At 47.0% G+C, this 22,610-nt stretch overlaps 2 protein-coding genes across 6 annotated transcripts in view; one reads left to right on the plus strand and one right to left on the minus strand.

The window, feature by feature from the left end:
- Nucleotides 1-79: 79 nt before the first annotated feature.
- FAXDC2 (fatty acid hydroxylase domain containing 2) lies at nucleotides 80-15,219 on the plus strand. 4 transcript variants are annotated; one of them, XM_082291602.1, is made up of 12 exons: nucleotides 80-224; nucleotides 2,736-2,836; nucleotides 3,785-3,890; nucleotides 6,529-6,593; nucleotides 7,715-7,762; nucleotides 10,122-10,213; nucleotides 10,314-10,411; nucleotides 11,127-11,248; nucleotides 11,566-11,771; nucleotides 12,661-12,766; nucleotides 13,819-13,985; nucleotides 14,937-15,219. In XM_082291602.1, the coding sequence occupies exons 5-12, from the start codon at nucleotides 7,715-7,717 to the stop codon at nucleotides 15,091-15,093; spliced, it is 996 nt and encodes a 331-aa protein (XP_082147728.1). In that variant the 5' UTR covers nucleotides 80-224; nucleotides 2,736-2,836; nucleotides 3,785-3,890; nucleotides 6,529-6,593; the 3' UTR covers nucleotides 15,094-15,219. The 4 variants fall into 4 exon arrangements, with proteins under 4 accessions (XP_082147728.1, XP_082147725.1, XP_082147726.1 ...); XM_082291599.1 differs by lacking the exon at nucleotides 2,736-2,836 and having other exon boundaries at nucleotides 3,770-3,890; XM_082291600.1 differs by lacking the exon at nucleotides 2,736-2,836 and having other exon boundaries at nucleotides 3,779-3,890.
- A 993-nt stretch (nucleotides 15,220-16,212) lies between these two features.
- LARP1 (La ribonucleoprotein 1, translational regulator) overlaps nucleotides 16,213-22,610 on the minus strand; it is a 46,134-nt gene continuing 39,736 nt past the window's right edge. For both annotated transcript variants that reach the window (XM_082291207.1, XM_082291206.1), the window contains exons 19-20: nucleotides 22,458-22,585; nucleotides 16,213-21,891 (exon numbers count right to left, since the gene is read on the minus strand). In XM_082291207.1, the coding sequence (XP_082147333.1) occupies nucleotides 21,670-21,891; nucleotides 22,458-22,585 (350 nt within the window). In that variant the 3' untranslated portion in view covers nucleotides 16,213-21,669. The remainder of the gene's footprint in view (nucleotides 21,892-22,457; nucleotides 22,586-22,610) is intronic.

Genomic DNA, 22,610 nt, shown 5'->3' on the forward strand with positions numbered 1-22,610 from the left:
CAAGCGGCGGGCGAGTCCAAAGTCCGCTGGCGGGGGGTAGGGATAAGGGAGCTGGATGTCTCCGCTCCGTGAGGGAACCGGCGCCATAACGCCCACAGGGGCTGGGCTAGGCTCCCAGCATGGGGAGCCCCCAGCACCCCGATCCCTTGGGACACGGGCTGCGCCGGGCCCTGGCTGAGCGTCCCCGAAAGAAGCAGAGGCCACCCCTCCCTCACCAAGGGGAGGTGAGGGGGTCCCCGGGTCGGGGTTAGGCCCGAGCCCCTCCGGGCTCCCAGGCCACGGGCGCGCAGGGTGGGAGTGGGATGAGGGTTTGTTTCCCAACGGGGATTTTCTAAAGCCCATAGAGCAAACCACTGCTGTCCTAGCACGCGTTGCTCCTATGGTGTAGTGGGTATGTTCTGCTTCTTCCTGCAGGAGCTTAGAAGTCATTTAAGTTCCTACTACACCTGCAGACTTTTAGTCTGGCTTCTCCTGTTCCAGGAATGGAATTTAAATTACGTTAACAACAGAAGGTTGTAGCTGGTAAAGCAGCTACTGCTTGTGGAACACGGCTGCCAACGCTTGCTTTGCTGGCTGATGCTGATGGCAGATAGGCAGTTCATTTGGAAGTTTGTCTACTAATTAAGCTTAGATAGTATTTCCTTTGTTTTAGACTGCCTTCCTTCTGGACAGGGTTGCATCTGTTGTAAAATACGTGTGTGCCTATATCTATATATGTTCTGGCACTGAGTTATCTGCCCATATGGGAGTCTTTCCTCTCCCTGAATCTCAGCTACTTGCCCAGCGTTTTGATCAAAGTATCTGGAAAACCAGATATTGGTATCTTTCACTTGTCAGACATCGTTCAGTGTCTCAGGTTTAATGTTCATGCCTCAGCAGAAATGTTACCTTTCGAAAAGAAGAACGTTTTTCACGTGCTGCTCTGTCAAGTGACCTTGCTGCTGTCAGCATCTTAGTACGTCCCATTATTGAGCATTATTTTGATTCAGAGTTTATCTTCAGAGATGATGGAGAGTTACCGTTTTGCCTTAGCTCTGCAGTCTCTAGGGTTGCATTATTTATGCAGCATGCAGTATGCTACACTGCCAGAAAGTAATCACCTTTTTTCCTGTGGTCAGTTGAGTCTGGGATTCTCTACAAGGAAATCTATATTGTTAGCAGGTAAATTTAGCAGGCTGGATTACAGCACCCTGTAAATATAAGGTCAAGTTTTTATTTCCCGAAAGAGTTCAGAGTAATTTTTCTTACTCGTAAACCCAGTGCTTGAAGGGATGTTGAATCTAGGGGAAAAGGGAGGATGCATCTCTTCAGGCCATTGTAAATATCTGTGCCTTGGTACTGTAATAAAAATGTGTTGCAGGCTATAACCACCTGTGATAAATTACATTTGTGGTGTTTAAAAATTCCTGTGTAAAAAAAAAAAAAAGCTGTTCAAGGATGTTTGCAAGCACTGGTGGGAAGAGCTGGAGATGCATTTTGCTTGATGAGATCAGAATTCGTTTTTTTCAAACATGACATGGCTAATAAAGATTCAGAATAGCTGGAAAAGGCACCCTGCTCTTTAAAAAGTCCCATCATTTCTGTATGTGGAAGTTACCAATTTTGTCTCCAACTCCAGCACTCCAAAGCAGGTCTTGAAGAGTCCTCACATCTACACATGAATGTAGAGCTGCATTACAAAGTGGAGTAAAGGCCTTCGGCTCAACACTTTCACACTGGGCAGCTTGAGCTGCATGTCCTGTTGTGCCTTTCCTTTAGAGTTTAGTCACACCACCACAGGAAAACTTAACTTGTGGGAATCCTGAAACGTGAATTTTTGTTGTCCTCATCCTTCCGTTGTTCCGTAGGTGCTCCCAAAGCAACCACTGCAGTGCTAGGTCGTGGCATACATGCCCTGGCAGGTGGTGAGAAGTCTGGTTCAGAATGCAGGGAATTAGGCAATGGGTGATGTGTGCCAAGTTCAGATGCCTCTTCAGCCTTAGAGGAACTGTCAGTATGGGCTTGTACAACACTCTGAAAGATTCTTCATAGATTTTCCCCTGATGTTCCTTTTGAATAGTGAAACAACTAGTGGCTATTACAAAAACTGTGGGGAGTGAACAAAGTTATTTTATGAAGTGTCTGATCAAAAAGCTTTTTTGCTGAGAAGAAATCAGACTTTTTGCATGGCTCAGCAAAGATTGCACCAGCATTGGAGTGTCTGTGGTGGAGACATCAGCAGAGGGCACAGAGCAGCCAGAAGCAGCTGTTAGATGAGTGATAACCTGTGCTAGGCACAAAACTGCAGCAGAAGACAAATGGCATTTACAACCCTATGACTAATATGCTGAGCTGTCCCTATGGGTATGAATATTTCAGAGATTACCCATGTTGGAATTGAACCGTGGTTAAAAAGGAGCACTGAGGTCCAAAATTCACTGTCTTATCACCTACTTTTGGCTGTTGGATGAACAGCCCTCCCCCTGCAAGCTTAAATCCAAAGATCAGCTGAGCACATTATCCTTATGGCACCCCTCTCTTGAGATGCTCATTTCCACTTCCTCCTCTGCACGTGAGTAAATAGCTTGAAGGAATCACATTCCTCCCTGTTGAGTCTGCTCTGTGTGATAAATACCAATTGGTAGCAACTGCTAAGAATGACAACTTCTGTCCCTACCAGGGAATAGTTGGAATTAGGTAAGAGAAAGTGTCGATGGAAACAGTAACAGAGGGTTAAATCCTGTTCACTCTTGCAGAGCTCTCTGCAGTTGCAGCTGTCCTGGCATGAGGTGTTACTGAGAAGGAGCTTGTGTTTCTTCACCTGTGAAGGGCAAACAAGGCTAACTGTGAGGCAGAGGTGATATTCCCTGTCTTTCCTCTTGTGGAAAAATAGATCTGGGGAGTTATGATAGTAACACCCTCAGTTCTCAGAGCTTAGTTCATAATAGGGAACTATTTATGGGGTAAGTAACAGATTGGGGCTACATTTGCATAATAAAGACTAATGTTACTGTAAATTACGTCTTGCTCTCTGCAATACTATAATTACACTCTTTATGGTCTGTAAACATTATGTTTAAAGACAGCTGAGCCCAAGCACATGCTAACCTGTATGTATCTTCACCTTACCCATGGAAGCAAAGTCTGTAACTGGTTGAGAGCACTGTGTAGCAACAGAGTTGGTGTAATTTTTAGACTTACTACAACAGCATGAAAGCTGGACTGCTGGTTTTTTGCCAAATTCCACAGTGACCCCTAATTGCTTTTAACAAATACACCTTTGACCCATTCAGTTGCACTGGCAGTAGCTATTTTGTGCTCCAGCCATGAGTTAGTGAATTATAAAAAATGCTTATCTTTAGGGGCATTGGTGGCTTTTCTATTACCAGGTATAACGATGAAAAATTTACCTGCAGAGATTTATTCCACGTGCTTAACTGAGTAACAGCGTGCACATACCCACGGGGAACACTGTCAGCACTAACAGTGACATGGCACTGGTTTCACATGACTTGTCTGGGAGGGGACAGGCAGCACCGGCTTGGAAGCACACCCCCGTCACCCTTCCCTAAACCCTCATAAAGTTTCGAGAGCAGTAGTGAAAAGTGAGGAGTTGAGCTCTGGGCTCTGAATAGACAGAAAGGACCTCTCCTAGGCTACCGTCAGCAGGAGGTGAGCAAAGAACAGGCAGCCAGAGTTCAAGGGTATAGCAGCTTGAAAAGATATGATAGAAACTTTGAGGAAGTCATTTAAAGGCAATGTCATGTGTCTGTGTGAACTCCATTGTCAGCTTTTCTAGGAGCAGTGGTTGCCCTAAGATCCGTGCAGTGCTTGGTAGGACATCAAACACCACGTCTGGTCCTGTGTCTGTCCACATAGAGTGGCTGATATGCAGCTGTTCAGGTGACCAGGTAAGTGGTCCTGTGTTTTTTGTTCACTATGTTCTGTACTTTCATGGATAGTCACAGCCTTTTTTCTCCCAGGAGCAGTTTTCCACTGTCTGTGCCCTATAAAGGTTGATTTCAGTGAAGTAAGATCTACAACAGAAGCTTCAGGCAGGAAGGCAAAAGGAATCCCAAGGAGCTGTGGTGGGCAGCCAGTCCATCACAGCAGATGGAGCTGCTACTGAGCTGCACCTGCCATGCAGGTCTGTGGCTGGTGGCAGAAGGAGGTGGTGCAATGGGTTCAGTACAGGGAAAGGGCACCCGTGCTGCCTCAGCTTGGGGCTGTCTGGGCACCAGAAATACAAGAGAACATCAGGCATGGGGCATAAATAATAATTCACATGTTATAAAAAATGTAAAAAATGCATCAGGGATTTTTTCAGATTATACTCAGATTATGTTGAGCATTTTGAAACATGACGTAGACGAACTAGCTTTTTTTGGTACCTGAAGTGGAAAATTCAGTGAAAACAAGATCTGTGACTTAATGAACAGTTTTTGGGCAAATGAAGTTATACATGGAAATAATAATATAAGAAAATGCATTAGAATCCTTGTTTGACTAGTGTATGTTCCCCCTTTAATGTCAAGAGACTGATTGGAAAAGCAATTATTTTACTTTATGGTTGAGAATTTGCTTTGGAGCAAATTTCAATTAACTAATTGGAAATAACTGGAAAGGAACTTTTTTTTTTTTTAAGCAGCACTAGTTCTAGCTGATATTTGGAAATAGCTACAGGCAGCTGAGAGCTTCAGTGGTTGATTCGGGGCTGTAAAACATGCCAACATGAGAGCAGTGCCAAGCAGCTGAATGGCTTTTTTGTTTGCTGAAACAGCCATGGTTACATGAATGGTTTTTTAATGTATTTGCTGTATTCTGAATCAGGAGAGACATTATGCAATAAAAAAAGAGTAGGTAATGAGATGTTGGGGAAAACCTACTCTATCCAAATTTATCTGGGTTTAATGTAAGTAATGTAAAATCTTATCCTGAAAAGTGGCTTAATAAAGGCAGTGTTCTGAAACAGAGGGTAAGCAGATGTGGAAGCTCTGTTTTGAACGGGAAATCTTTGCCCAAGCCAGCCTTCTGTCATAAATTGATTATTTAAAAAAGAGTACTAGAAATGTGATCGTAATTTTAACTCTTTCCTAAATGCACAGAATACGTGACTCAATCAAGTAATAGCTCCTTCTCCTTCTAAAAAGCAGAGTCACATTTTCTACAGTGCTCTGCTCTCTAGCTCTTCACATGCAAAGTTTCAGCAGGTTTGAGTCAGCACTGCTGGATGGAGGAACCTCTGGAGCATCAGCCTTCCAGCTCAGTGAGGTTCCCCTTTTACACCTGCCTCACCTAGATCTAATGTTGTCTGCTACAAAGTCATCAGAGCAGAATAATCTCTTTAACCACGGAAAACTATGGCCAGCACTATTTACTCTACTATCCGAGCAGAATAATTGGATATTGCTCTTTTCAGCTCCCTGCTGGGTGGTTGTAAAGATAGGGATGTGCACAGGGCAAATAATAGGAGTTACAACCAAAAAAATTCCAAGTGGAAAAAAATTACAGTGAAGGTTGTCAAATACTGGAACAGATTTCCCAGAGAAGCTGTGAAGTCTCCCTCTGTGCAGACAGTCAACTGTTCAAGGCTCTGAACAACCTGTTAAGAAAGCTGGAATGGAGCAAAGCCTCAAAGGAATGGATTGTTCGAGCCTGACATATTTCAAGCATTAGTAGTGTTTTCTTGGAGACAGTGGGCACACCTGCCCTGAGGGGACTTGTGTGACAAGATGGGCACGTAGTGGATGTTACGTAACGGACGTGATTAGAAGGTCTTTTAAAAATTAAGATAAGATCCATTTAAATTTGACCTGTGGCATGTTATTTATGCTGTTCTGTTCAGGCTAGAGGCTATTTTTAGTTGTTTCTTATGGGTATTCTTCATCAGATATGTTGGAGTTCAACTGTATTTTATCAATAAAGGTGTGGTTGGCAAACAATATGAGAGGAAAAGAAAATCCTGCAGACTGGCTCTGGTAGCTGACAAAGTCCAGTAGTGAGGAGCTCCATATCTGGGGAAGGACAAGAAGCCCTGGGACACTGCAGGTTCCCTAGCACATCCTCATTTTAAGCAATAGCACCTTAGGGCACCTCTCACGCTACTTTTTTTTGCCAAGGGAGACAAACTAAACTTGGATTTGGTTTCTTTTTTAAGACGGCTACCGAAAGTTAGCATTTCCCATAGGAGTACTTCCAACCCTAGTGTTGAAATTCGGGGTTGGGAGTTGGCCTCAGGGTTTCAAGTTTCAAATCCCTTTCCACCTTATTTTTCTTTTTTCCTCCTCAGAACTGTCTAACATCAGTTTCTTCCACTAAAGTGTGTGGTGTGGTGGGCTGGCCTTGCTCTTTTGTGTCTGTGAGTAAGCAGGAAGAAGGTGTCTAATTCATCTGTCTCGTGCTCTTTAACTTGCATACTAATATATAACGTAACAGAGCTGGAAACACTTGTAAATAAACACAGTTGTATTTGTAAGAACATACCCAGAAGGCTGTAATTTCAAATCTAAACTATAACCTCCTGACTAATACAGGACTTTTTCTTGGCAGTTTATTCCTCCTCTCTGAAACGCTGCAAGAAGAGTACTCCCAAGAGGCTTCCCTCCCTCATCAAGGTAATAGAATATCATCTTCCTAATGAGTAATTTTCCAACTATTTGTACCCTACACAGGGACCTTTGAACCTTCTCTGTGCTTGCCTTTGTACTTTAGGTAACAGTTTGCCTGTGCTTGAATGTTCTGCTGATTAGGAAAAGCAAAATGGATTAAATTCTGCAATCCTCAGTAATCTGGCCATCATATTATTAGAAGTTGTGTGTTTGTTCTTAAAGACCATGTGAAACCAAGAAAACATTAAGGAATGTTTTGTTAACTTTTGCTAATTATATTTGACGATAAGAGTGCAGAAATATAAAAACAGCTACGCAATAATCCCTAGGACAGCCAGAACATGGCCTGAAATACAGAACCCTTCATGGCCATGGCCAGCAGTGAAGCCTCAGCAGCTACTTAAATCTTGGGTTTGGTTTATTTTTTTAATTTTTTATAACAAAATCATCAACAAATGGTCAAGCCAGAGCCAAATGCAGGGAGATTTATTATGAGATGGCCACGTGCCCATTTAGGACCTTAACCCTCTAAGTGACCGTAGCAGGACTTGAAGCAAAGATGATTTTGTTACTTACCATATTCTTAAACTGTAACTTAGAGTTTCAGCAAAGGCTGTGGGGCTCTACTGTGTTAATTCTCTGTGGCACAAACTCACTTTGTTTTCATCCCTGTTCATTTAATTGCATGTTGTCATTATGGAAGAACATATGTCCCACAGTATCATTTCCTTACAGCCTGGGAAGGGCTGGAGTAGCTACTGAGTGCTGCAGTGTATTCCTGGGCCAGATCAAGGGAGGAAGTCTTACCACAACACACCAGTGACACAATCAAAAATCTTTGGTTTTGGCTGTTCTCCCATTTTTCTTTGTTATCCTTGCATCCCTGTTAATCTTCTGGGACACTACTAACTCCTCAGGAAATAAGGGCATTTTTCTTCTCAAGAACTTAGCTTTGCTTGATGGCCAACACATGAAGGATGGAGCAGGACAGGACAGGGCACAGAGAGTAAATGTTTTACACTTTTACCACTGAGCTGCAAGTGGAGGGGATTTGGTGTTGTCAGCATCATATTCTGCCACTCTCCAGCTGTACAAGGTTCACTTACTTAGATCACCTTTTATTTCAGATGGAAAGAGACTCTGGATATTCCTCCACTGCTGAGCTGCAGAAGCAGGTAAAGGCTCAAGGTCATCTTTTAAAGGAAGCGTTATGCAGATGCTTTGGAAGGCTGGATGTGTTGAATCATCTTCTAAGAGAAGTGACAGACATCCTCATTCCAAACATTTTAGTGCAATTAGGAGCTCACCTCTTATCACTAAAGCAACATTTCCCCAGCATTTTTCCCTTCCAGTGGACTGCAGCTACGGCAGCAAGTGGGGAAGGGCCTGTTATCTTTGCTTGCATGGCAAGAACCCACCACAGTCCCCCATAACCAGAAGCTGTGCCACCTCATTGGGCCTGGTCCTCAGAGTGGTCCTGCTAAACACTTACTTCCCAGCTGATGTGCCCCAGTCTCTTTACCTTGCCAGCAGCAGCCCTGTCCTGCACTTAAGGAATTTGCCAACTTCTACAAGCACTTCAAGAACAAGAACTAGCAATTTAAGAGCAAGAACTCAAGCAATCCATGAATTAGTTTGGAAACTACTGTGCCATAGCTGTTGGCATGAGAAGAAGCAGGGTGTTAAGCACTTGGACTTGATGAACAAGATTTTTTTTTCTATGTAAACTTCTCTGCTTCTACTGCTCGTGTAATTATACTGTGTGGGATTCATATAATCACTTCATCACATGCAATAAAAACACAGGCTTAAAACAAGACATATCCTAGCCAAAGGGCTTTTAAAATAGGTGACGTGCTGAGCTTTAGCTCCTCTCTGTCCTGTCTCAAAGCACGACATGCACAGTGTCTGTGAGTGTTAGGAGTTACTAATGTTTGAAACTCTTGAGCTGGAGGATGCTAAAGCAACTGAAACTTTATTTGGTCTAACTGAAGTATCTGACACTTGTAAGACAGAATTTTTGTTTGGTATGCTCTCTCATCATCCCAAGAGAAAAAGGATTTATAGGATACAAGTCTGTTAAAAAGCTCAAAGCTTTTCATAGCTTCTGTAACCTTTTTTTCTAAGGACTATGTAAGTGATGGTCCAGGGTCTAAAGGTTAAGAAAGTCTTACATCAGCATACATAGGGCATAATATGGATGCAACTGAAAGAGTGGAATTGCTAAGAGAGCAAATCTCTGGTCCAGGATCCAGCAGGCACTATCTGATGCTGGAGGAGAGGCTTTTGCCAGCCTGGCATTTGCACTTCAGTACACCCAGTGATAACAGTGGCAGCTGATTGCACTGCTCTCAAATAAATCCAGAGGGTTCACAAACATCAAACTGTAGGGCAGGAGTCATGGCAGTTACTTCGTCCCTGGCTGCTTTTTCGATTAAAAAAGGGAGAGAAGGAGGTGATAGGAGAAAATGACTGGTTGTTTGTTTTAATAGTGAATGTTTCAGTGCTAATGGGCAAAGTTCTGTCCTGGGACAAATAAATATTGCTCATAAGTCCTAGGCCACGTTTAATGTACTGTAACTGTTACAGAATCTAAAAGCCATGTAAAGAGGATTCCTTTATATTGCATTACCCTAAACCACCTGCATTTGGCATTTCTCAGAGCTGCCTCTCTTGTTTGTCCTCTCTGACAGGAGGTGAGCAGGACAGCAGCTATGAATCACACTGTTTTTACTACAGTGTGTTTGTGCAGCACAACACCACAGTTAAGAAACAGGAAGGACAGAGGAATGAAGAAGACAATAGCTGGTTAATTATACTGTATCATTTTTGAATTGCATTGATTTTTTAAAAAACATTTATATTGCAGATAAATATAATTCATATTCACTCATGAAAACCAAATTAATTGCAGTCCAGAACCAATTCCAACTTGGACTACTCTAAAAGACAGATAATTAGTTATAAATTTGTTGTATATTTGCTAAACCACTTCATTTTGAATATTTAAATATTCAAATAATTGAATACTGCTTTTTGAACATACTTATTCCTGTTAACCAGGTCATCTGAGCACAGCAGTTCTTGACTGCTGTGGGCAAAAAACACTGCATCTTGGGAGGGAGAAAATACTGAGGGAGGGAGGTGCTGAGATGGAGCAACATTCCTTATCAGCAGGTGCTCCTTTCCCACAGCTGAGTTATCCAGAAGCCCCTTGAGTTACAGCCCTCCAGGTACTGAGCAGCATGCCAAATAAAAAAAAAGAGGGAAAAAATCAGTGGTCCTTTCTCTCCCTTTGGTTATTCCAGAGAAATTCCACATCAGCCATGCATCAGGTCTCTATAAGCATGGCAGATGGATGTGTGTGTACTCCCCCCTCCATTACACACAGTATCCCACAACAGCTTTGTTACTGTGTTCTTCAGAGTGTGTGAAGCAAAACAGGCCATCACAAGACTGCCTTCGTCATTTCAAATACCAAAAATGCCAGGGCAGGACACAGCAGCATGTGCTTACTCTTGTTGCTTCTCACAGGGAGAGAAGCTCTGGGATGCCTTGAAGATCAGTGCCTATGTCTTCAGTACAGGCCTGCTCATGTTCACTGCCTTAGTGAACTCTGTTTCTTGGTAAGAATGTTCAGACAAAACAGCTTGAGGAGAAACTTTTCTGTGGAAAGGGGGAAAGGCGGATGGAAAGATGGGCAACCAAGAACTGTTACTCCCACAGGTTTATGCAGAATATAACTTTAGGCAATTTCTGGCAAACAGCATGGCTGGAGTTCTACAACTATATGGAAGGAGATGAATGGACAATCTTCCTCCTTGGTGAGTTTTAACAATGCTCCTCAGGAGAAACCATCTATGTATTACATATAAAAGGGGGACATGGACAAGGTTCCTGAACTCACTAATCCTCCCACTGACAAGCACTGGCTTGGAAGCCACCCACAGCTGATGTGGTGCAGCTGTTCTGCTTTTGGATGGGGTCATCATCAGAACCCTGTACAGATTAAAAATCTGATCTTTTTGCTGCTGCTGAAGTGGCTTCCCTGTGAAGACACTTTGCTCCTGTGAGAACTGAATGACTCAGTAGAACTAATTACTAAAAATGTAAGTAAAATCAGTGAATTCTACTCTTGCTGTAGTATTTATAAAACTCTCTTCTGTGATTAGCAGCTGGTGAACAGAATTGGTAGGGACCTTGCAAGGTGCTAGAGATCAACTCAACTTTATCCTACTTGCATTTAAAAGAAACAGAGACCTCCCAGCCACCTAGAAAAGCCTTTTCTTAGCTTCAGTTATGTCAAGTTTCAACCTCTGAGACATTTGTCTGCTCTAACCTCCTTCCCATTCTTTAATCTCACCTGAGTGTCAGAACTCACCCATATTCCATTTTTAAGCATCTTGGGGCAGGGGATGTGCACTTGGCACATCTGGGTCCCAGCAAGGTCCTCTGGGTACTATGCCAGTGTATTTTGTTCCTGATTTAGCCATTGCTCTCAATTCATTCACACATCTCTGCCCTTCCCTCACGCCACAGGGGCTGCATTGGTGCCTGCACTTGCTTTCTGGGGCTTCAATGGAATCCTTCTGGTGGCTGATATAACAGGAAAGCCAACTTTCATTACTCGCTATCGCATTCAGCTGGGCAAGAATGATCCTGTAAGTACTTCTCACTCTGCCTTTTCTGCTGGCTAAACACTTCCTGCAGTCTCTTAGGCCAGGAATGGGGAGAAGAACCTGTTCTGCTTTTCTCTTGCAACCAGATAGGATTCCAGGAGGATCAAGCCAAGTCTTGTATACCCACTGCAGGGAGGAAGGCAGATCCTGTAATGAGGCTACTGATCAGATCTGCATTGACTGCTTGTTAAAGAGCTGATCCCAAAACTAACTGCCTACAAATCTTAAAGCTTTTCATCCTTCCAACTGAAACTGCATCACTTCTTTCTTAGCCTCAAGTCCTGACTTCTCTTTTGCAGGTGGACACAAAGAAACTGTGGAAAGCCATCTACACGGCGCTGGGTAATCAGTTCTTTATCTCCTTTCCCATGCTTGTGCCCATGTTCTACATCATGAAATCGTGGGGCAACACCTTCAGCGAGGAATTGCCAACCTTCCAGTGGTTTCTTGTGGAGCTAAGCATTTTTACTGTAGTAGAGGAAATTCTCTTCTATTATACACACAGGTGAGCTGAGCAGAGGAACAGGACTCTCGATTTTCCTCCATGCCTTTAAGCTTATGCTCATATCCTACAACAGCAATAATCCTCATCCCTCTGTTCCACCAATCTTGTATTTATGTGGGAAATCTTACAGGTCCTGAAATCCCCCCTCACAACATGAGGCCGTGGTGCTGCCAGTAAACAAAAATGTGTAGAATTTTAAAGGCGGAACAGCTTAAAACAGTAAGAAACATGCAGTTTTGCACAGAAGCTGTAACCCAGCATTCTTTGAAAAGAACAAGACTGGCTGTCCTGAAAGAAAATATCTCAGGGATCAGTGACTGATCTCCATTCCCTTGTACAGCACCTACAAATCAGGGCCTGGCTCCCAACACTGCAGGATTTCCAAGCACTGACACCAACATTGGAGGACAGAACTAAAGCAAGGAAGACAGAAGCCTGTGCAGAAGCAAGCACAGTACTCTCAGAAATATGTAGGTTTCCCTTTAGGACAAATGCACCCAAAAAATGTAAATGCCATTTTTTACAAAGGACCTGCAGAAGTGAAAATTGTGATTCTTTGACAGTTTCCAGCAGAAAAAGTCAAAACGGTGAAAATACAAAGTGAGTCTTCCCCTAAGTAGTACTCCCAGATCTGAATAAATAAGTAATTCAGGGACTTTGATTTATGGGATTTAGCTGGACTGTGTTTAACATCAGCCACCGGATACATTAATTAAGGGCTCAATACAAAGAGAGCAAAGGAAGCAAGGAGTCCTACACTCTCACTGCCAGCTGCTCTGAAATCTTTATGTTAGAGGAGACACGAGCAAGTCACCTGCAGAAATTCTGTGTTCTGTTACTCCTTTCTTGCAGAGCTTAAAACCTGCCTTTCTCTGTTTGCTCTACCTAGGCTTGTTCACCACCCAGTCCTGTATAAGTACATTCACAAGAAGCACCACGAGTGGACAGCCCCCATCGGTGTGGTCTCCATTTATGCTCACCCAATAGAACACATAGTAAGTGGATTCTCCCATGGTCACCCTCCAGTTGCTGTGTGGAGTGTGATTTCCATGGGATGAGGTGGAATGGTAAGAGAAGAGAAGCAAATGTGCCCTTAGAGGCTTCTTCCTTAGGAAGAGGAAGCTGAGCTGCATTGCCAAGAAGCTCGGATCTAGGAGGGTTGCAGTAATTGTTTATACTGGACTCCAGTAGCTTTAAAAGCACAGATCCAAGGGCCTCCACTAGATAAGAAACTGACTGGACAGGGCTTCCATGAGCCCCAAGAGGCCTGGGAGCACAGACAGTGTTTTCAGCAAGAGATCTGACACACAGTCTGAGTAACTGTGTGGACTCAGAATTCTGTCAGGATTTTTGTGCTGGTGGCTGGGATCAGTATTTGCAAGGAGCGTATCCCAACACTCCTCCAGCTGAGACTTCTCAGGAAAACACATACTTCAAAAGATTCCACTTACAAATTCTATCTCCTGTTACCAATAGTCCTGGGCTGCAGCACCAGCTCTGAGGGTCTCCCCAGGTGACAGTCTTTGGGCAGTATAATGATTGAGGAGCCCAGCTGAGCCATGCTGGTGCAGGCAGCTGGGTCTGGGCAGCCAGAGCCATTTGTGCCCCGGGCAGGACACCGTGAAGTGATGCAGCTGGGTTTTTCACGTTGCCGTGTGTGTCTGCAGGCCACGCCCTTTCACAGCGAGGTTTCCCAGGAGCAGCTTCAGCATTATTCCAAGGCGAAACTGAAATTTACACCTCAGATTCCAGGATGATTTACTGGAATCATGCTGCCCTCACACCCACGGTTTGGTGTCATGTCTAACTTCTACTGCAGGCTTGGGGAGCTTGGGCTATGACAATGGTTTGCAGTTAGTAGAACTCTCTTATCTCTATTACTACTTTTGGGATTATTGCCTAACTTTAGTAAGGTGTTTGCAGAGGGATCTTCCCTTTACACTGCACAAAACAAGTGTGATGGATCACCAGGTGACAAAATTCAGCTCCTAGAGGAGAGTCTGCTTGTTGTGGACCCATTAATGAGGTCGTTTCTTCTCATTTCCAGATCTCCAACACTCTGCCTGTCATGACTGGCCCGATGATCATGGGATCTCATATTGTTTCAATCTCAGCATGGTTCTCCCTCGCTCTGGTAACAACAAGCATTTCTCACTGTGGCTACCACCTGCCCTTCCTGCCATCTCCAGAGTTCCATGACTTCCACCACCTCAAGTATGTCTGGGCACTGCTCAGCTTCCCATTCTCCTTCCTCTCCTGCCTGTGCCCTGGCACCGACAGGAAAAGCTCCTTTCTGAGGGTCAAGTGGGTCTGCCGAAGTCATGCACCAGCAGAGCAGCTCTGCAGTTCACCTGAGAGCAGGCTGAGTGCTGCCAGTTCTTACAGCAGTTAAATGGAGATTGGGATTTCAAGGGATTCCAGCCCTGTTAAGGACAGTTCTCTGCAAGGCTCTTCCTAGAAGTTTAGAAGACGCTTCATGTGATCTAAAGACAGAGCAAGGGCAAGTCACACAGTGAAATAAGCAAGCCTGCCTGTCCCTCTCCCATACACTGGGATTAGTAACACTGATCAGATTACACTTTGCCCAGACAATCACCATTAACCCTTCCTGACAGAGATTCTCAGCCTGTTGTGCTGGAGAGAGAGCAGTTGCAGCAGGTTGTTCGAGGATACATACCCAAGCAGTGGAGAAACATTCCCATCTCCCAGTGGGTACTACATTCAGACATACTCCCCAGAAAAGTCTGCCCCTCCTGCAGAACCAGCCCAGGGAACAGTTCAATCACCACATGCCAGGACACAGATCACTGCAGAGCCGAAACACTCTGAGTGGAAAGCTGTACCAGCTGGAAGCACATCTGCTCCATATCCCAGGACAGCCAGGTCTTGAGAGCACGTGGGCATGGTAACGTGGGTGTCTGGTGCTCCCACAGCTCTGAGCTGCCCAGGAGAAACACAGCTGCTGCTCAGTGCCACCACTTCTGGGCAGTGATGGCACCAGAGAGAAGCTGCAAAAGGTTCACCCAGGCTTCGACAGAGCTGCCAGGGAGCCTGTTGCAGGGACAAGAAATCACATGGAGAGATTAGCAGGGCTCAGAAAGGAAAGAGGACGATAGGTAAGGTAACCTCAGTAACTTCCAGTGATGTTTATCTCTGGTTCTCCAGGTTCAACCAGTGCTATGGAGTGCTGGGAGTGCTGGATTTTCTGCACGGCACGGACAGAGTGTTCAGACAAACCAAAGCCTTCGAGAGACACAAGGTTCTCCTCGGCCTCACGCCGCTCTCCGAAAGCATCCCTGAGCTACCCAAGAAAGCTGAGTGAACCAGCCCAGCAGCTCCTGCCCAGCCTGGTGATGAGCAGAGTGAGAGACAGTGATTTATACCAAATAGTATTTTGAGAAACAAGTTCTTGTCCACATATAACAAAATGTGAAGCTGAAGTTAAATATGCTGCTTGAAATGATTGCACTTTTGCTGCGATTATTTTCTACCCAAGACACACACACAAAAATCCCTGCTCTAGAAATCTTTTTTAAACTAAATTTAATGGTTTGTTCCTCTGTTAACTTGCGCTGGCCCTTGGTTCCAGCTGTCTGTGTATGAGCCAGGTGTGTTCTGGGCCACATGGCTCGGGGTTCTCCTTATCAAGGTTTTAGCACCAGACTCCCTAGGTGATGATTTGGCCTCTCTTATCACCACTCACTCTATAGAAACATCAAAGTCACTCCATCTACACATGATACAATTAAAACCAGTTTTTGTGACTCACAGCACCTGGGATCCAGGACACAACCCCGTGGAAAATCACGGGGGCCACAGCTTTAGAAACACTGCATGTGCAACAAGGGCCTGACTTGCCATGAACAGTTGTTCTGCACAGGAAGTCAGTACAGGGCTGAACTGGGGCTGCCACAGCCTCATCACTGCTCCACAGACAGCTGCAAACAAAGGGAGTTTCCCCTCGTGGGACATGGAAGCAGAGCTGGGAGCTGATGTGCTCCAGGGTCACCTCCTCCTGCTGCGCCTGCCCTTGCTCTGAGAGACAACCAAAACTCTGAGAAATTACAGAAAGATTTTCTAAGGAAAGCAGAGTCCCTACTGCCCTAAGCTGTGGAGATGAATGAAACCTTCTAAGAGAAGAACAATATGCACATCCCCAAGTACCCACAGAGCATCCGAAACACACTGTGAATTTTCTCAAGGATCTCAAGTCTCAATCCTGCCTGGGGCCCTGGAACAAAAACATCACATCTCACCCCAGTGCTAGAGCAGCCCCTCGAGGAACAGGCACACAGGGCTGACCTGTGCTGCACTGACCAGTGGTCAGCCCAGCTCCACTTCCCCTGCTCCTCTCCAGTCCCTACAGCTGAACTCACCCCAGTCACCCACCCACAGCTCCCTGGGGAGGGCAAGTCAGCAGAACAGAAAACCCAGGCACCACTGTCTTTTGAAGTTTTTATTTTTATACATTTTTTTTGTATTAAAAAGGAAAAAAGCATAATTACCACAAATTACAAAGGACTAAAGCATTACTAGAATAATGAATCACATCAGCCTAGAAAGCAGATACTCTGAATAATATTAATGTTATAATACAAGCTCTCATTCAAGTATTTTACATTTTTCTCTTTTCCTTTTATACGCGATGATGATCCTAGCACATGGGTCAAAGATTATGTACTATCGACAGAGATGGATCATGTACAGCGGGCCATATTAACAAGATTTTCCTCCCAAGTGATACATGGTCTGTGATGAGTCATTTTAAGTTTGTCTCTACTATAAATGCAGCTGAAGAAGGTTGCACACACTCTCTAGTTTTGGGAAACAGAAGGCTGAGGTTGGACACACAGGGTTTGAGAAGGGTCAGCACATCGAACCATCACCCCTTTAGCTCCAGGCGAGCGAGCAGAAGGCTGCACTCGCTGGGATGCAGCTCAGTGGGTGTTTCTGAGCCACAGATCCAAAGGTTTCCAACCTCAATGGGACCAGGACAGGCTGGGGGGAAGATGGGGAGCAGGGCTGCACCAGGGAGGCCTGAAGGACCAAGTGGTGCCAAGCACCCCCTCCCACAAGGGGCACCACAGGCACAAGCCACCCTGGTGTAGGGCTGACACCTGGGGAGAGAGCAGGCTGACAGTGTGGGGAGCTGGAGGGTCCCCAGCACGTTCCACAGGGGCCGGCTGGCACCCAGGGCACTCCCTGCTCCTCTGGAGCTTCCCACCAAGGGGATGTGCTTGTCACAGATACATCGGTCCTATGTTCAAGTGTCTGCAGAAAGTGAAACTGTAAACTACTGGAAATGCTGCCCTCCAGCCACCCGCTCCATGCCACCGAGATGAACGTTTGCTTAGGAAAAAAAAAAAAGAAAGAAAGAAATTCTTTTATCTGTTACCTGTATTGGAAACTTTAAAAAAAGTCAGTGAGGCATTTAACATCAAGTGTAGCAACCCTCTCAAGAAGAGCCCAGCATCCATTTCAAACAGTGACAAGTAACATAACCAGCCTCAGAGGAGACAGGAGACAATAAGCATTGCAAACACAGCTTGCTACATTTACAGTTTTCCTTTTTTTTTTTCCTTTTGATAAAGTAACTGGAAAGGCATTAACAGCTAGAAGGCCCCCTCTGCACTGCCATGGAACATGGCAGGACACTGAGGTTAAACACATCAGTTTGTTACAGTACAACGACCAGTCCCGAGCAGGTGCTGAAACTCGAGGGACCCCAAGGGCTACAGTGAGAAGGCGCCATCAGGGGTGCCAGGGGGGCAGCAGAAGAGAGATGGATAGGCAAAAACAGAGCAGCAGCATCATTACTTTTTTTAGAGTTTTTTTTGTTTTTGTTTTTTGTTGGGTTTTTTTTCACAAATGAGCATGGCAAAGCAACAAAGCCTCCTCAGAAACACACCTTCTACCTCCATTCTGACCCCACACCACAGCTCTGTACCTGTTGCAGCCACCTGCACTCCAAAGACAAGTTGACCTCAGCAAGGAGCCCTAAGCTCCAGCAGCCTGGAGGACCTCCTAAGAAAAGGGGCAGGATGGGGAATGGTGCCCCAACTCAGCCTCCCTCAGCCTTTCAAAAGCAGCTGGGGCTCCCCCCAGGCTGTGCCAGTGGCTGGATGCCAGCACCACACAGCCCTCGAGGGCTGTGGACAATCAGTGCTCACAGGAGCACGTGTGCAACCACTCAGTCCTCTGAAATCAAAAAAAGCACAACACACAGTGGAGGTGAAGCATCCAAACTAAAAGCAAGGCCTAACTCCCTCCTCTACAGAAGGGCAAGAGCTTCCTCAAATGCAAACCCCCTCTGGACAGCTGTCCCTTCATCCACTGGGGACATGAGCTGCATGTGATGCCTCCTGTGTGCAGCGGCAGCCTTGCTGCAGCCACTCCTGACCCAGCCGGGCATGGACCAGGCACCTGGAGAGCTCCCTGCCCTCCACCAGCACCCACCCCAGCACAGAGCGGGAGGGAACAGCTCTGTGTTCCCTTCCCCGGAGGAAGACAGGTGTGAGCAAGCAGCAGCTGCCTCAGGCTGTCATGTCCATCTTTGCTCTGTCCTGCCCACTGCTGTCCCATGGACAGCAAAACAAGGCACACAGTCCACAAACCTGGAGGGCACTGGGACCGCTGGGATCACTCTTCTGACCCACCTTCCCCTGGTGCACACATTAATGACAAACCACTGACTTGGCAGAGGGGGAAGGGAAAACACTTCCATGCTAAGACTAGAGCCTCAGGATCAGAAATTAAAAATTACTCAAAATCAGTATTTTGGGAAATTCTCTGGGAAATGTCCTACCTCTTCTACCACCCAAGCAATTTCAGTCTGCGCCACAAGCAACAACTCCATAGCAGCAGCCCATCCCTCCCCATCTCCTATTAATTTGTTGCTAAAATGCAGACAATTGGCTTCAAGAAAGAACAAGCACAAGAAAGGAGCACAGACACAGCAGCAAGGATCACCTGTGGCACATCCAGACCTGCCTGCACTCTCAAACAACCAGCAACACATCTACAATGTCCTTGATCGACTCTCCATCCTCCTCCTTCCCAAATCAGGGACAAACCCGCCTATATCCGTAACCTCAGAGATCTGACTCCAGCTCACGAGAGGGGGAAATCCAGAGATAACAGTCACGGCCGCAGCACTGTACAAGTGTTACTTTTGCCCATCTTGCCCAGTTCCCACCCCACAACCCCAGAGCACTGCTGCCATAACGGAGTTCACAGCCTCAGATGGGCTTGCCTGCTGCAGCAATCAGGCCTGCAAGCGGTACCAGCTGCAGGGTGACATGGCAGGGGTGGACAAACCAGGGCAGGATCACACCACCAGGAAATGGCCAAGCGGCAGCTCCCCAGCCTCTCAAACCCAGCTGTGCTTTCAATTCTAGCAGCAGTTTGTGAAGCCACTCCGCTTGGACCAGCCCACCTGCCCCCACCAAGGCAGCATCCTGGAAGCAGTGTCAGTTTGGGAAGTGATGACTTCAGCCAGGGCCCCACAAGCACCCCCAGCCACTGCTGATGGACAGCTTGTCCATGCTCCCCCTCTTGCTCCTGCTTTCAGTTCCTGGCTGCTCTCACTCACCCACTCTGCAGCCGCACAGGGACAGCCCTGGAGAGACGATGACTCCTCCCAGCTATGAGATGCAGCTCTGGCTCAACTGGATCCCTTGGGAAAACACTGTCCAGTACCGGCTTCTGACTTTGCAGAGAGGGCAACGCAATGAGCTGCACCTTTGGAGTGGTGCAGCACGTGCCCACTCCACACTGCACAGAAGAGCACAGCTCTGGAGCTCACAGGGATGGAACCCCAGAGCCAGAGCCAAGCCAGGGATCCCAGGGACCCATCAGAAGGAGCACAGTAGCAGCAAAGCAAGTGGGTCCGGCTGGAAAGGAACATGACTTTCCAGTGCTACCTCTGGAGCAGCTCCAGAGGTAGCACTGGACATCTCAGAGATATCATGTCTGACACATACCCCTCGCAAAGGATCCAGCTCACAGCCTGGGGAGGGTTTGCCTGCCAAAGCCCACCTGGTGCTAGATATAAGGATCTATCAAGTAAATGCCACAGCAGCTCTGCAGTCACCCCCTGCCTCAGCCGAGTAAGGAGCTACACGGTGTCATCTCAGCCCTTGGAAATGCACAGGGACTGTGCCCTGAGTGGGAGACTCCAGGCAGCCGCCTGCCACAACACAACACACAAGGAAACCCAGGTGAGAGCTCTCCTGTGCCAAGCAGGGCTCCTGCCTGCCCTGCACAAGTCCCACCAGCAGCCCCAAGCCAGTGACTGCTGTGGGGCAGGTTTCCCAGGGCTGCCTCACTCCCTGTCAGGCTACAGCAAAAGCAGCCCTCGCTCACAGCCAGGACCAGTCCCCCCAGCTGCTGTGACAATCTCCCTGCTCACTCCCCAACCACGCTGGAAGCACAGACAGGAGCAGACCACCTCCCGCCCAGGGAGGGCCGGGGGCGCGAGCAAGGCCATGACAGGAACAGTCGCTGTCGTGGGGACAAGGCTGCCATGGTACAAACACGGCGGAGGGGCTGCGAGTACTGCGTGAGCACGAGTCTTGATGTGACTGCCCTCAGCACCTTCCCCAGGAGACTCAGGCCTGGCAGGGAGGCATCGGGAGAGCTGCGGGGTCAGAGGAAAGGCCGCAGGGAAGATCAGCTCGGCAGCAATGCCGTGAGGAGTCTCTGGGCCTGGGGGGAGCCAAGAGCCCAGTGCACCCCAGGGTGCAGGAAGCCAACAAGCCTCCCCAGTCCAGCTCCACCATAAGGCAACTTTTTTTTTGTGTGTTTTTGGGGTTTTTTGTTTGTTTTTTTTTTTTCTTTTTTTTCTTCAATAATATTTCCAAGGAAGAAAGCAAAGGGAGATGTGTCTTTTTAAAGAGTTTGTCTGTTGTTGTTGTTGTAGAGGGGGTTGTGGGTTTGTTTTTTTTTTTTTTTTTTTTTGTCATTTTTTTTCCAAGGGAAAAGGAAGAGAAAAGCTCCTTTTGCAAAGTCCTGTCTTTGCATGCGATGGGCATTCCTGGGGCAGCGGGTGCACCGTCTAATGCAGGCTCGAGTCCAGGTGCCTGCCAGCCTCCCAACCAGCCATCCTCGCAGGAAGGAGTCAGAACAAGCCTATCCTTGGCAAAGGTCCTTTGGTTGACTTCCAAATTGTCCGTGGTGAAAGGGAGAGGTGGACAGAGGGAGAGCCAGACCCTCGGGAAGGTGAAGACGTCAGGGAGAAGGGAGCGGGAGAACGAACAGGGCGATGCTCCTGTCGCGGAGGTCGGTGTCGGAGAGGCACCGCCGTACGTGGAATGGGAGACGCCAGCCGGGTCATGGAGATCAGAGGCTCCGCAGCATCGTCACACGCTGTGGCTTCGGTCCCCCACTGGGGAACCTCGCTCCTCCGAGCTTCCTGAGCGGCTGCCCCGTGATCCAAGGGGGGACACAGAGGGGACTCATTGGGGCCACACAGAGCACACTTGTTTTGGTAAATCCAGACGAACTTCTAGCAATAATTTAAAACTTGATATATATATATAATAATAAAAAAATCTCCCCTTTCCAACCCAGCCAGAACACATTTTTTTGAAGAGACACTAAGACATGAGTGTGTGCACAGGAGGAGAGGGAAGGGAAAGGGTGGGTCTGCTGGGAGTGGGTCTGGCTCTAGTCAGGGTAGTAACAGCAAAATGGTGTTTTGGATGCAGATCGTCTTTGCTTTCCAGCCACAAGAGAAGAAAATCGTGTGCGTTGAAGTTTCTCCCAAGCAGCCTATTCCTGGGAACCCACCTTCCAGCTCCCTTCCTGTCCCACCCCCTCATGTCTGCCCTTCTCCAAGCCATTCCCCACCAACCCAACCCACCCCACCCCCCGGAAGGAAGCAGATGCTGCAGCCTCTCTACTTCCCCACTGTCTGCGACTCTGCAGCTGATGGGGCAGGGGATTGCTGGCTCAGGTTTTTGGCATCCTCTTGTGCAGGCTGGCTGGGTGAGGCGTGGGCTTGGCTGGATGGGCACTGGCTGACCGTTTTGCTGGAAGACTGGGATGGGTAGCGCTTCCTGCCATCTCCCCCTGACGTCGTGGGGTATCTCTTGTGTCCACCTTCCTCCCCCATGGGTGGCTGGAAGAGAAGCACCCCAGTATGAGCACAGCCTCCTCCAAATTCCCGTCCCTCGGGATCAGGAAAAAAGCCCTCCTACAAGCCTCCAATTGCAACTTCCCTCCCTGGCCCACAAGGAACACACACATTCACCCCAAGCACTCAGTTACCCTTCTGTCCAAATTTCCTGCTGTCAGATTTGACAAAAAGACTGACTGACTTCCAAATTGACCACAATGGTGACAACTTGCTCATAGTCACCTGCTTCCCACACAGGGGCACAATCCAGAAGCTTGGGAGCCAAAGCTCCCCACAAAGCTGGCTCGACTCAAACCATCAATGCGCTCCCTTTACTCACCTCACCTCACCTGGGAGGACAGGCTCACCCAGCTCCTTATCCCACACTGAGTGGATTTGCCATATTCCAATCCCGCCGTTTGTTCCCAGCCTGGCTGCAATGACTGGGAGTGACAGTAGGTGTCACTGCCCCCCTCCTGCCACTGCCTGGGGACCCCCAAAATCCTCCTTCCTCAGAGCGCTGTTTGCAGGGGCCATCCAGGAATGGTGCAGGAATTGTGTCTACTCACATCTACTCGGAAGTCCTCGAGGCGCTTGAACTTGCTGAGGTATTCTTGCAGTTTGCTGTTAATATCCAGATTTTTGGCTTTGGAATATTTTAAGAAGGCCCAGAACTTTTCCAGCCCATAGAGCTGCCCTGGAGAGAATAAAAAAAATCCAGA

Source organism: Coloeus monedula (assembly GCF_965178545.1).
Source record: "Coloeus monedula genome assembly, chromosome: 15".
Lineage (NCBI taxonomy): Eukaryota > Metazoa > Chordata > Aves > Passeriformes > Corvidae > Coloeus > Coloeus monedula.

Bases quoted from the DNA above. Each gene is read 5' to 3' on its own strand.
- FAXDC2 (XM_082291602.1), top strand. From the start codon at position 7,715: ATGGAAAGAGACTCTGGATATTCCTCCACTGCTGAGCTGCAGAAGCAG. The intron at 11,772-12,660 runs GTGAGCTGAGCA...TGCTCTACCTAG, and splicing joins CTCTTCTATTATACACACAG to GCTTGTTCACCACCCAGTCC. The intron at 12,767-13,818 runs GTAAGTGGATTC...TCTCATTTCCAG, and splicing joins CTCACCCAATAGAACACATA to ATCTCCAACACTCTGCCTGT.